The 13,534-nt window shown below is 47.1% G+C and overlaps 1 protein-coding gene across 1 annotated transcript in view; it reads left to right on the top strand.

The window, feature by feature from the left end:
* Positions 1–13,534, top strand: part of Mei1 (meiotic double-stranded break formation protein 1) — a 61,394-nt gene that overhangs the window by 47,404 nt on the left and 456 nt on the right. Inside the window, exons 21-30 of the mRNA XM_041672379.1 lie at positions 1,785–1,950; positions 4,704–4,808; positions 6,035–6,145; positions 6,413–6,573; positions 8,575–8,656; positions 8,812–8,987; positions 10,840–10,921; positions 11,304–11,410; positions 12,273–12,404; positions 12,570–12,682. Coding sequence (XP_041528313.1) covers positions 1,785–1,950; positions 4,704–4,808; positions 6,035–6,145; positions 6,413–6,573; positions 8,575–8,656; positions 8,812–8,987; positions 10,840–10,921; positions 11,304–11,410; positions 12,273–12,404; positions 12,570–12,682 — 1,235 coding nt within the window. The remainder of the gene's footprint in view (positions 1–1,784; positions 1,951–4,703; positions 4,809–6,034; positions 6,146–6,412; positions 6,574–8,574; positions 8,657–8,811; positions 8,988–10,839; positions 10,922–11,303; positions 11,411–12,272; positions 12,405–12,569; positions 12,683–13,534) is intronic.

Below are 13,534 nucleotides of genomic sequence, written 5' to 3'. Positions count from 1 at the left end.
CGCATTCACTGCGGCCCACAAAGACCACGCAACCCCTCTCCTTTTAGAGCTTTAACATTCACAGATGTCTGAGGGACCAGTTTTGTGACACTGGAGCAGGGATGGGCCAGCAAAGGACGGCAGGAAAACTGACTTGGCCTTTTCTCTCTTGACCCTGAGTAAGTTATTCCTACTTTAGGTTTCAGCCTAAAGCAGAGGAGGTGGGTGAATTTGAGACCCACCCATCCCTGCCTCCGAGTTCTAGAATTTTAGGCTCAGGCCACACATCTGTCTCTGAAATTATCTTGATTTTCCTTAGCCCTCCAATTTGTGATTTTTGTCTTCTCAGAGATGTGTTTTTTTGAGTCTCCATGAAGTGTCAGAGATAAAGCCACTTCACCCCTCCCCTTCATTAACACATTCTGGAGTAGAATTTACAGCACTACTATTTCCTTTTTCTTTTTAAGACACCATCTTATTCTGTAGCCTAGGCTAGCCCAGGCTGGCCTCACGCACATGGAATTCCTCTGCCTCATCCTCCTGAGTGCCGAGATTGTAGCACTCTGTCTGGTTCTCTACTATTTTCTAGATTAGTTGATAGACAACTAATCTGCCTGCCTCAGTTTCCCCATTTGTAAATTGGAGTTATACCTAAAGTTATCAGGAAGATGTAAAAAAAAATGTATAGACAGCCAGGCATGGTGGTGCACGCCTTTAATCCCAGCACTTGGGAGGCAGAAGCAGGTGGATCTCTGTGAGTTCGAGGCCTGCATGGTCTACAGAGTGAGCTCCAGGACAAACAAGATCACACAGAGTAACCCTGTCTGGAAAAACCAAATAAATAAATAACTAAACAAATAAAGATAAATGTATAGACAAACGTATGGCTATCATATATAAACAGAGCAGCACCTATGTTATTAGGTTCTAATTGCTGATATTGTCATTGTTTCTCCAAAGCCCAAGCCCTATGCTCACAATTCCTCATTGCATCCTGCCTGCCCAGAGGTCATCACATCAGGGTTTGTTTGGCTGAAGGGCCCTGCAGTCATGTTTCTCTGCACTGGGAGATGCTCTCTGGATGGCGTCTGAGCGACCTTGGATTCATAGCACCCTATCATAACTGGCTTGACACACTCACTTGTCCAAAGGCATTGGTGTATTTGAGCTGGTAGGTGCCAGGAGCTATCAGGGACAGTGCCTGGTGTGCCTTCTGCCTGCTTTGCCTTCAACATACGCTCATTAAAATAACTCCAAAAGCAAAACAAACAAAATAAAATGTCCTTTTCCATTCCCTGAACCCAAGTCCTTCACTGCTTGGGGCAGGGATGGGCAGATGCCATGGCAGAGAAGGGGCCTAACCTGGTCCTCACTTCCTGTCCCTGAATCTTTCCCAACCTATTTTTCTCCTGACCTGTGACATCTCTGCCCTCTGTGTCGTCTTCTGGCTCTCAGGTTCCTGTTCCTAAAAGCAACTTCTTCTTGCCTCTAACTACAAGAGAGACATCCTGAGGCCAGAGGCATACAGTCACATCCTTGGTGCCACTTACTGGCTTTATATGACCTCGGGCAAATCGTGGAATGTCTGTGTTTGCTTCTTCATATAATACGATGGGACTGTTCACCAGGATTTGTGAGGAGTCCGTTCATCCACCAGGGCATTTGGTACAAAGTTAGGTGCTAAGTGAGATCTCACTCAGTTTCTGTGAAACCATCATCCTGGTTATGGTCCCTGACTCTTCCCTGCATTGTCTACCTGTCCCTGGCTGTGTACCCTCTGAGCTCCGGCTTCCTTCTCTTCTCAGGACCTCGTCTATTCCAGCCCCATGGACACAGCCCGCAAGGTCCTGGTTGTCCTGGGGACCTTCATCCGGGAGAATGAAGATGTTGAGCTGGGTGGTCTCATCCGAGGCCACTTCCTGCTCATCCTGCAGCGCCTGCTGGTGGAGTGCGGAGCTCCCGCCTCAGGAGGTCAGTTTTCCTTGGACATGGTTTTTTTTTTTTTTTTTTTTTTGGTTTTTCAAGTCAGGGTTTCTCTATGGTTTTGGAGCCTGTCCTGGAACTAGCTCTTGTAGACCAGGCTGGTCTCGAACTCACAGAGATCCGCCTGCCTCTGCCTCCCGAGTGCTGGGATTAAAGGCGTGTGCCACCACCGCCCGGCCCTTGGACATGTTTTGACATGTAGGGTAGACCATTCTATTTTGGTGAAGTATGCTCTAAGAAAGAGCATCAGGTTTTGCAACAGAAGAAAAATCAGGCCAGTCCCTACCGTGCACAGCATGTGCACAGAGCTATTTGTCACAAAAATGGCAGCTCCCAGAGGGAAAAGGAAAGTGCAGATCTGGAGGAGGCTTGGGAACCAGCAGGGCTGTGGGAGTAGGGTGGATCTGTGATGTGTTGAATCCCCAGTGAGCCCCAGGAGGATATGCTAGCAGTCACAGAAGCTGGCTTCTCAGTATGAAGAAACTCAAAATTAGGGTTGATTTGTCTTCAGCTATTTTTAAAGAAGCTGACTTTTTTTTTTTCTTTGAGAATCTGATTTTGCTTTTGGGTTTTGAGAGAAAGTCTCATATAGACCAGGCTAGCCACACATTCATAGAGATCCACCTGCCTCTGTCTTTGGAGTATTGGGATTAGAGGTATGTATATACCACCATGCCTGGCTCAAGAATCTGATTTCTTTTAAAAAGGTCTCCCTGTGTAGCCTTGGCTGCATGCAGCTCGCTTTGCAGAGCAGGCTGGCCTCGAATTCACAAAGATCCACTGTCTCTGCTTGCTGAGTGCTAGAATTAAAGCCATCATTGCCACACCTGAGCCAAGAATCTTATTTTTTTTAACTAACTTTCTGAGCCATCAAGGGGAGGTGGGAAGAGGCTTGTGGTTCCCATGTCCACTTTCTGAAAGAACCCTGGAGTTTTGAGGATCCAAGCCCTTCCTTTCCAGGGAAGAACAAAATGTATCTGGACAATGATGCTGTTTACAGTAAGGGTTGGACTGGCCAAATGGCTCAGCAGGTGACAGCTGAGCAACCTTGCTCAACAGCCAGCCAAGCCAAGTTTGATTTCTGGAACCCATGTAAAGGTGGACAGAGAGAACTGATTTCATGAAGTTGTCCTCTGATCTCCATGTATGTGCTGCTGCACCCTCCCCCATTACAGTACACACACACTAATAATTGTAATAATAATAATATTAAATTTAAAAATTTGAGGCCAGGTGTAACAGTGTGACAGCACTGGAGAGACCAAGGCAGACCGATCTCTGTGAGTTTGAGGCCAGCCTGATCTACATAGTGAGTTCCAGGACAGCCAGAGCTATACAGAGAAACCCTGTCTCAAAACAAAAACACAATTATTTTTTTTTGAGATTCATTATGGACAGGTATGGTGGTGCATTCCTTTAATTCCAGAACTTGGCAGGCAGAGGCAAGGAGATCTCAGAGTTCTAGGTCAGCCTTGTCTACAAAGGGAGCCCTAGGATAGCCAGGGCTGCACTTAGAAACCCTGACTCAAAAAAAAAAAAAAAAGAAGAAGAAAGAAAGAAAGAAAAAGACTGTCAGGCAATGGTGGCACAGGGCTTTAATCCCAGTGCTCAGGAGGCAGAGGTAGATGATCTCTGTGAGTTAGGACGGAGTGAGTTTTAGGACAGCCAGGATTGTTAGACAGCAAAACCCTGTCTCAAAAAGCCAAAAGAAAAAAAGAAAGAAAGAAAGAAAGAAAGAAAGAAAGAGATTAAGTGAAAAGGATGGAAAATAGATTTAGGTTTGTGTTCAATTTCTGTCTTTGTTTGGTGACTCGTGAACAATAGGATATTATTAACAGTGCTTGGGAAATCCAGAGTACAGATAGTAGCAGATTTGATGTCTGGTGAGAGTGCATGTCCAGACATCTTGTGTCCTTGTGCGGCAGAAGGGACAAGTGGCTAGTTCTTCAGAGTCTCTTTATTCGGTGCTAATCCTATCCATGGTGACTATGGCTTATGACTTGATCAGCTCCTAGTGGCCCCCCCATTCACAGTGAAGGTTAGGGTTTCAACATAGGAGCTGGGGGCTCGCAAGCAATCAGGGCATGACACCCGCCTTGCAGTAGCAGTGGGACCCTTGTGAGAAATCACTATGAGCTTTGTTTTTTTGTTTTTTGGTTTTTCAAGACAGTGTTTCTCTGTATTGCTTTGGAGCCTGTCCTGGAACTAGCTCTTGTAGACCAGGCTGGCCTCGAACTCACAGAGATCCGTCTGCCTCTGCCTCCCGAGTGCTGGGATTAAAGTCATATACCACCACCGCCAGCGAGCTCTGTTTTCTTAACTGCAAAGTAGGAATAAAAGTCCTTTTTTTACACCGTTTTTTAAAAAACTTTTAATGATTTATTTAACTTTATTTTATGTGCATTGGTGTGAAGGTGTCAGATCTTGTGGAACTGCATTTTCAGACAGTTGTGAGCTGCCATGTGGGTGCTGGGAATTGAACCCGGGTCCTCTGGAAGAACAATCAGTGCTCTTAACCGCTGAGCCATATCTCCAGCCCTTTTTACATGTTTTTAAATGGGCTTTAGTGAAGTAATGAATTCCCAATGGCGCCCTAGAGTTGGCACCCAGTGTCTAAGCTACTGCTGTCCCTCATGAGAGAGCCAAGTGCCCTTTCTTGGGACTGTTTGTGGCAGGGTGGTATTCGACCATTGGGTAGTCTGAGCTTGGCTCTCTGAGCAGCCGGTTCTTGTTCTCCATAGTCTCAGGGAACCTGCCTCTGCTGCTGAATCTCCTCTCCTTGGTGCAGCTCAGGAGTGAGTCGGAGCAAGAACTGGACAGCATGGCCATGAAGCTGCTTCATCAAGGTGACTTGGCTGCTTGAGACAGTGTCCATGGGCCTGGGGCTGAGCGTGCTGGGGCCCACTCGGTTCGGAAAATGTGAACAAGTCAGTCTGTTCCTAGGGTCGTCTTTTGACCTCCTCTGCTCATTATAAAGAAATATTTGGGAGACACCCACTCTAAAAAGCAAACAAAAACCCCAAACAGCAGACTAACAATCAGTGTAGGATAGGTACCAGCTGTAGTGAAGTCAGGAAGACATTTGCATGTTAGCTATTGATAATTGTATACAGAGCCACCTTGCCGGTACTGAGTTCATAGGTAAAAATGGAGCATCCCTCATGTAGGGTTGAGATACACATATGTGTTCTGGTAGATGTGTAGTTCTTGGCACACAGAGGCCTCTGGATGCAGTCTGTGTCAGGTAACACTTCCCAATATCTGGTCGGCTGTCTTCCCTGTCTTACAGCTGACTCAGGCCATCCAGTCCACAGTTCTTTGGGCATCTTTTTAAAAATATGTTTAGCCGGGCGGTGGTGGCGCACGCCTTTAATCCCAGCACTCGGGAGGCAGAGACAGGCGGATCTCTGTGAGTTCGAGACCAGCCTGGTCTACAAGAGCTAGTTCCAGGACAGGCTCCAAAACCATAGAGAAACCCTGTCTTGAAAAAACCAAAAAAAAAAAATATGTTTATTCAGCCGGGCAGTAGTGATGCATGCCTTTAATCCCAGCACTTGGGAGGCAGAGGCAGGCGGATCTCAGTGAGTTCGAGGCCAGCCTGGTCTACAAGAGCTAGTTCCAAGATAGGCTTCAAAGCCCCAGAGAAGCCCTGTCTTGAAAAAAAAATTTTTTTTTCTTTTCATTATTGTGATCCCAGAACTTCAGAGGGAGCAGGATCAGGAGCTGATGACTCTAGCTTGTGTCGAGTTGACACACAAAACCAGCCAGTACAGGTAGCAGGCTGACATGTGCACAGTAAGAGGATGCCCTTGGCAAGTGAACCAACAGTGTGTTCAGATTGCCGGCTGGTTGTGGGTTGCTCATGTGTTTGTAGAGATGGAGGGTGTGGACAAACATACCTTTAAGTCTGTCGCCTTCCTTCTTTCCACTGGCTATAACACAGCGTTTGTCTTCTCCCCCGAGACTGGCATCTGAAACCAGCCAGTTGTTGGCCCACATCTGTGTGAGGTGTAAGGGTGCTTAAACTAGAGTGCTGTGCCGTGGGCTACCCATGGACTCTGGTTTCTTGCAGTCAGCAAGCTGTGTGGGAAGTGCAGCCCTGCAGATATGGACATCCTGCAGCCCTCCTTCAACTTCTTGTACTGGAGTCTCCATCGAACCACACCCAGTAGCCAGAAAAGAGGTACAGGGGCTCCCACAGAGTCACTGAAGAGGCCAATGTCAGGGGTCCTTGGTGCCCTTGGGTTTTTCTTCTTAAAAAGTAACTAGGTGTTTGTGTGTGGTTGATGATGAGACTCAAAATCTGGTAGGCTTTGATTCTTCAATGCACAAGTCTCCTTAGGTCCCCTTGATGAGCCATTGTTTGTTTTTGTATGCTCGAAGCCTTACTAGGTACCCAGTATCGTAGAGGTGGTAAGCTAGACGGTTGCCCCTCCCCCTTTCCCTGCAGCTGCTGCTGTACTGCTGAGCTGCACAGCCTTGGTTGAGCTCCTGGAGAAGATGCTGGCCCTCACCTGGACGGAAGCAGGCTCTCCCAGGACTCCACTGCTTTGCTCTGCCTGGCTGCTCACTGCCTCCATCTCTGTCCAGCAGCACGATGGCAATTTGCAGGTTAGTGTCTAGTGCCATATCCTCAGGACGTGAGATAGCGCTCACAGAAGAGGTGAAATTCTGAGTTCTGTCCCCAGTTCTGTGGCATATTAGCTGTGTGACCTTGGCAAAATACTTTACTATACTAAGTTTCAGAGTTCTTACCTACAACAATAAGGGAGTCCAGATTATTGACAGCTTGGTTTAAATTACTCTTTTTTTTAACAGGAATGGATCACCTACATGTCAGGCTGTATTCTGGGCACAGAGAAATAAAAATGGCTATCGCATTTGCCCTACCCTTAGGGAATGTGTTTTCTAAGTAAAGCCTTGAAGGAAGACTACTTGACAAAGGTAGTGGGGGAAGGTGCTCCAGGGCAGAGAGTACAATGTGAGCAAGGGCATAAAGATGCACAAATTTAGGACATGGGTCCGTACTTAGTGATAAGCTGGTATGTGTAGCTGGAATGAGGGAGTGAAAAAAAAAATAGATCGGTTTAGACAAGAAGGCAGGAGCCAGCTGTGACCTTGTAGTGCCCACCGGCAAGATGTAGAGTGCCACATGTAGTTAGTTAGCTGTCATTGTCATTGTTGGAGGTGGACGCAGAGAACACGAAAGCAGTGGACATCTCCATAGAAACCCTCATTTCCTTCTGGAGGAACTTGTCATCACAAGGTCCTTTGTGAGCGCCACTCCTGGCCATTTCATACACAGCTAGCTCTTCCCCAAGCTGCTCCTCATGGGCAGACACCATCTCTGGCTTCCGCAGTATTTGCGCAGCAGCCAGCACGGCCAGTTCTCTGTTAGAAGGGAAATCAGCTTTGGCTCCTGTGGTAGTGGCAAATGACGGCAGTTCTGTGCTGTGGCCGATCCTGCGTGGCGTTGCCTATGGCTGATTTTTGTTTATTATTTATTTATTGAAACAGGGTTCCTCTCTATAGCCCCGGAGCTGGTTACGGAGATTGGGTTGATCTCCACCTCACAGAGATGTGCCTGCCACTGCCATTGGAATGGGGGAATTAAAGGCATGTCTAGCCATGCCTTCTCTTTTTCTTTTTAAATTTTATTGTGATAGGATGTCATGTGACCCAGACAGACCTCAGATTTGTTAGGTAGCTGGTTCTGGCCTTTGACTCCTCATCCTTCTGCCTCAGCCTCCCAAATATGATTTTATAGGTATGTGTCACTGTGATGGTCCTATGGGTGATTCAGAACAGAACCTCCTCTTTTACTCTGTGAGGAGCTTGGACCACTCTCACTTCTCTGGTCATGTGCCTGGGTAGAAGGCTGCCCTCCTTCCTCCTTCTTGACTGTGGCTGGCCATCAGCATATACCTAGCCGGCAACCTGCTCCCACCCAGCTGCACTGCCCTAATTCAGTCTCAGATATGTAAGGGATTTCCTTGTGCTAGACTCTGAGTCGAGTGGAGTAGTCGTAGTTGCCCTCTGGCAGCTCGTGTTCTGATGGAGGAGGACAGAACAGACCGGCTTTGAACCCGCCACCCTGTCCAGCTGCTCAGTTGGACATTTGACTCATGTTTACTTATGGTGCTCCTGCACCAGTCTCCAAGATAACTCTGGAGGCAGAGATTCCGTGACTTACCCGCTATGTTTATCTAGTGATTCACTATATAATTCAGGCTGGCCTTGAACTCCCAATCCTCCCCTCTCAAGGCAACAATCGGCATGTGCCACCACCCTTGGCAAGAGCCAAGGTTCTGATTTGGTGTGTCGAACTCTAGGTGTTCCGGGTTAGGTGAGTGGAACCAGAGACCAAGCTGCAGATGAAGCTGAACAAGGCTTCCTGGAGGCTGTACTATCTGCGATGACTTCAGCGTGGAGTTAGTTCTCTAGGTGCAGGCTAGATGTCCTCACACTCCTGGCATCAGGACAGTAAAGCTCAGAGGGCTCTGTCGCCTCCATGTCTTGATGCAGCAGGTGCAATAGGAAGTGGGCAGCCATTTCTACCTCCACCTACAGAACACTGATTGGAATTAGCTCCTTTCCCCGCTTCTCTGCCAGGTCCATCAGACATTATCTGTGGAACTAAGCCAAGTACTGAAGGCTCTCAGCTTTCCAAAGAAAAAGTCTGCACTGCTGTCAGGTATGGTATGGACTTCCCCGCGGGAGAAAAAACCTTTCCCTTGGATTCCTAGACAGGACCACCCGCCCAGACCATAATTATCAGCACCGTTTCCCCTTCTGGGTAGAAGATGGGAGTGGAGGAGGAATGGGGTGTCAGGAGTCTCCTCTTTCTAGCTGCCATCCTACGATTCCTGCGGACAGCCCTGAAGCAAAGATTTTCTTCTGCCTTGGTGGCCTTGGTGCCCTCAGGGGGCCAACCGCTGCCAACTACTGAGGACTCTGTCCTAGCTCCACTGGAAACCTCACAGGTGCTGTCCCTGCTCATCGGGCTTCAGAACCTCCTGGTGCAGGTAAGGCTCCGGCTGAGCAGGCCCCTGCGGTGGGACAGCAGGAAAAGACGGCTTCCTCTCAGGAGAAGAGTGATTCCATCAGAGCAGTCACTGAGTCACGTATGTGAAATCCCAGCATTTGGGAGGTGGAAGCAGGAAGACCAAGAGTTCAGGTCATTGTATTAGACACTTCTAGAGGAACAGAGCAGATAGTATGAATGTGTAGTTGAAGGAGTCTTTTAGAAGGCATATAAGATACAGATCTGTAGGTTTTTTTTTTCTCTTTGAGGGCCCACCACGCAACTCCCAAATAAATACACAGAGACTTGCTTATGAATGCCCAGCCTTAGCTTGGCTTGTTTCTCGCTAGCTTTCCTGACTTACATGATGGAGTTTCTCTCTAACTAGCTCTTGCCTCTGGGCTTTTTACCTTTATTCTGTATTTCTTTTTTTCTAACTCTGTGGCTAGGTGGCTGTGTGGCTGGCCCCTGGTGTCCTCGTCTTCTTTTTCTTGCTCCTCCTATCTATTCCTCTCCTTCCTAGCTATTGGCCGTTCAGCTCTTTATTAGACCAATCAGGTGTTTTAGGCAGGCAAAGTAACAAAGCTTCACAGAGTTAAACAAGTGCAGCATGAAAGAATGCAGCACATCTGTGCATCATTAAACAAGTGACTGGTGATGGTGAATTTTTAATGTGTTTGTTAGAGTTTAAAGTGTTGTTTGATAAAAGGTTCTGATGTTTAAAAAGTAAACCAGGTTCTGCTGGTTTAGACACACTGTAAGTCTTCCAGTGTCTTATGGGTGAACCTTTTAGTGGGTCCCAGGGTTCATCTCCTTTTCTAAAACAAATCACAGTTCCAAAAAAGGTAACTTTTAAGGGCACTCCCTCCTCTTGCAGAGGACCTGAGTTCAGTTTCCAGCATTCACAAGGGTGATGACAACCATCTATGACTCCAGTTCCCAGAGATCCAGTGATCTTTTCTGGCCTCTGTGGGTACTGCATTCACATGGTACACTTTCATACATATACTCATACATATAAAATAAAAATAAATACATCTTTGGGGGCTGTAGAGCTGGTTCAGTTGTTAACAGTGCTAGATACTCTGGCAGAAAACTCAGGTTCAGTTTCCAGCAGCACACAGTGGTTCACAACCATCTGTAATTCCACTTTTTTTTTCATTTTTCGAGACAGGGTTTCTCTGTAGCTTTGGTGCCGGTCCTGGAACTAGCTCTTGTAGACCAGGCTGGCCTCGAACTCACAGAGATCCGCCTGCCTCTGCCTCCCGAGTGCTGGGATTAAAGGCGTACACCACCACCGCCCGGTTTGTAATTCCACTTCTGTGGGCTGCAACCCCTCTTCTGGCCTCTATGGGCACCAGGCACACATATAGTGCATAGATATACATATAGGCAAACACTTGTATACCTAAAACAGAAGTAAATAAGTCTTTCTTTGAAAGTTTGTTACAACTGGGTGCCTTGTTGTGTCCCTAATTTAGTACTTGGGAAATAGAAGCATGAGGATTGCCCCAAGTCTGAGGCCAGCCTGATCTCCACAGTAGAATCTAAGTCAGCTGGGAATGTAATAGTGAGACCTGTTTCAGGAAAAATAAAAGAGTATGCTTCACAAAAAGGTGCTACTTAATATAAATATTGTGCTTTGTACATGACAGATGACTCTGACAAGCACTTAAAGTTTTCTACAGGATTGTATTCCATATCTGAAAAACAAATCTAAATAACTAAAAAACTAAATCTTATTGGTTAATATATATATGATGTTCCTGGAGTTTGGGGCCAGCCTAACTACATGAGATCTTGTCTTAGAAAAACAAATAAATCCTGACTCTAATTCTGTTTTGTTTTCCCAGAAAGATCCTCTATTATCGCAAGCCTGTGTTGGCTGTCTGGAAGCCTTGCTGGACTACTTGCATGCCAGGAGCCCAGACATTGGTAGAAACCTTCCTTATTCTCTCATTGTCCATGATCAAGATGGGAGGGAATCAACCCATCATTACTGCTTCAGTGCTCTGACAACCATGCAGAGGACTCTATATGCCCATTGTAAGATGTGGGCACTGAGCACCAGAGTGTTCAAGTGATCTGCCTAACCGTGGTCACAGTGCTCTTAAGTAGCAGAGACTTTCTAGTTGTCTACCTCTCATAGTTATGGGATAGACTGTTTTACTGAGAGTCCAGATAGGTGGGTAGAAGTCGAGGCAAGAGACCTCATGAACCCAGCCTGTTTTAAGCCAATAGGAGAAACTCCTCTTTGGGCATGCTCCCGGGTCTCTGGAAGGACAGCATTAACCACGGGGACTGATGTTTCTTACAGCACTCCATGTGGCCTCCCAGCCCTGGAATCGGTTTTTGCTGTTCACCCTCTTGGATGCTGGAGAGAATTCCTTCCTTAGACCTGAGATACTGAGACTTATGACCGTGGTAAGTGCAGACAGGATAGCCCTATGGTTGGAAGATACCAGCAGGGTGTTGCTAAAGAAGTTCAAAACACAAAGGTACTTTAGGTGACCCTAATCTTTAAGGAGCAGTTGTAAGCCTTCTCCCTACAAGAGACCTGCCCAGGGATTGCCTGTGAGTAGCTACAGCTAACCTTAGGACACATTTTCTCTTACTTCTTTAATGAAACGATGGCCAAGGTCTTTTGCCACATGACAGGTCTAAGTACTAAGGATGTCCCAGAGTCACATACTCTGCCTCCAGAGGTCCCTTATTCTAGAAAATGAGAAAGACAAGTAAATGAATAGTTAAGTTTGATACTTTGAGTGACAGAGTATTTGGCACATTAATAATTCTTGCTGAATGAAGAACAAAGGAACAAGCTCATGGCTGACAGTGAAGCTCACCCACAAATAAACCAGAGGTGAAAACACGAAGAGAATTAATTGCTTTTGTGAAGTGTAAGTAATGTGTCAGCCAAAGCTTAAAGGAGCAATAGGCAGAAGGAGACAGTATTTTAGGAAGTGAGGTGGGAGTAGAAGGGTCAAGAGCACATAGGGAGGTTACAGGAACCACACTCAGTCCATCTTGGCCATGAGTTTGCAGTGCAAGGCTGAGGGAAGGAGCCTGATGAAGAAGTCACTAAGGCCAGCTCTCTCTGGATCTCAATCTACCTCATTTGCCCTGTTCCCCTGTGAGACAACCCCACCCATTCTCACCAGTGCAGCCCTTAAAAACAGGACTCTGGACTTGAGAATGGTGTCCCCTGCTCAGTGCTGGGCACAGCAGTGCACAGAAACAGCATCTCTTCTAATTATGGACTTTTGGGGCTTTTCTCCTGGGCTAGTTTGTGCAGTACCGGAGCAACAACATCCTCTCTCGTGAAGAGGTGGGTCTTATTTTGCAAGCTGAAGCACTGGCTGACCTGTCAACTCTCCCAAATGATACCCTCCAGGCTCTGCGTGGCTTCTTCCTGCAGGTGAGTGGAAAAAGGATAGTATACAGCTGTATAAGGCTAGACCCTCAAGACCATCTTCTCTGTGGCGAGTGGAAGCTCTGGCCACTTAAGCCACTGGGAAGTCAAGAATATGAGTGGTGGGGGACAGTTAGAGAGGGCCTGTCTCTCCTGTCCCTTCTCCTGCAGGTCCAGAGTGTGGGTCTCCTGACTGACCACAACAAAATCCAGACCTTGCAGGCCTCCTTGGAGAGACTTTGTTCCAGGACCTTCCCAACCCAGCCAGCCCTTCAAGACATGCTGTATCCTTTCTTGCATCTGGGTGGGCGCTGTGGCCTGGGCAACATCTCCAAGGCCATGGAGGCTGTAGCAGTATTCTTTCCCCTAGTTCAAGTAGGGAGGGCTGGTAAGTTCCTAAGAAAGCTGGGATTGAGACACGGTAATACATACCTGTAAATCTCAGTGCACAGGAAGCTGAGGCAAGAGGATCTTAAATTTTTATGCCAGCCTAGGCTACATAACAATACTTTATTTACTGATTGATTTTTTTTTCAAGACAAGGTTTCTCTGTAGCTTTGGTTCCTGTCCTGGAACTAGCTCTTGTAGACCAGGCTGGCCTCTAACTCACAGAGATCCACCTGCCTCTGCCTCCCGAGTGCTGGGATTAAAGGCGTGCGCCACCACTGCCCGGCTTAACAATACCTTATCTCAAAGAGAGAGACAGAGACAGAGAGATAGAGAGACAGAGACAGATGGAGAGAGGGAGGTAAGGAGGAGAGAGAGAGAGAGAGAGAGAGAGAGAGAGAGAGAGAGAGAGTTAGTTACCAGGCACTGGTAATGCACACCTCTAATCCCAGGACTCAGGAAGAGGCAGGCGGAGACTAGCCTGGTCTACAAAGTGAGTTCCTGGGTAGCCAGGGCTGTTATAGAGAAACTGTGTCTTGAAAAACATGGGAGGGAGGAGGAGGAGGAGAAGTAAAAAGAGGGGGGACGACTGGCTGTCCTGGTGGCCACAGTCCTCTAGGTTGTGATGTGCTGGAGACATTATAGTGCCTGTGTGTGTGTGTGTGTGTGTGTGTGTGTGTGTGTGTGTGTGTGTGTAGGAGGACTACTTCTCCATTTTAGAAGCACCCATGCTCTTTTTAAGACATAAT

This window comes from Microtus oregoni, unplaced genomic scaffold (genome assembly GCF_018167655.1).
Source record: "Microtus oregoni isolate MIOR12 unplaced genomic scaffold, Mior012 000022F_ref0000154, whole genome shotgun sequence".
Classification (NCBI taxonomy): Eukaryota; Metazoa; Chordata; class Mammalia; order Rodentia; family Cricetidae; genus Microtus; species Microtus oregoni.
This window is presented reverse-complemented; position numbering and strand designations above follow the sequence as displayed.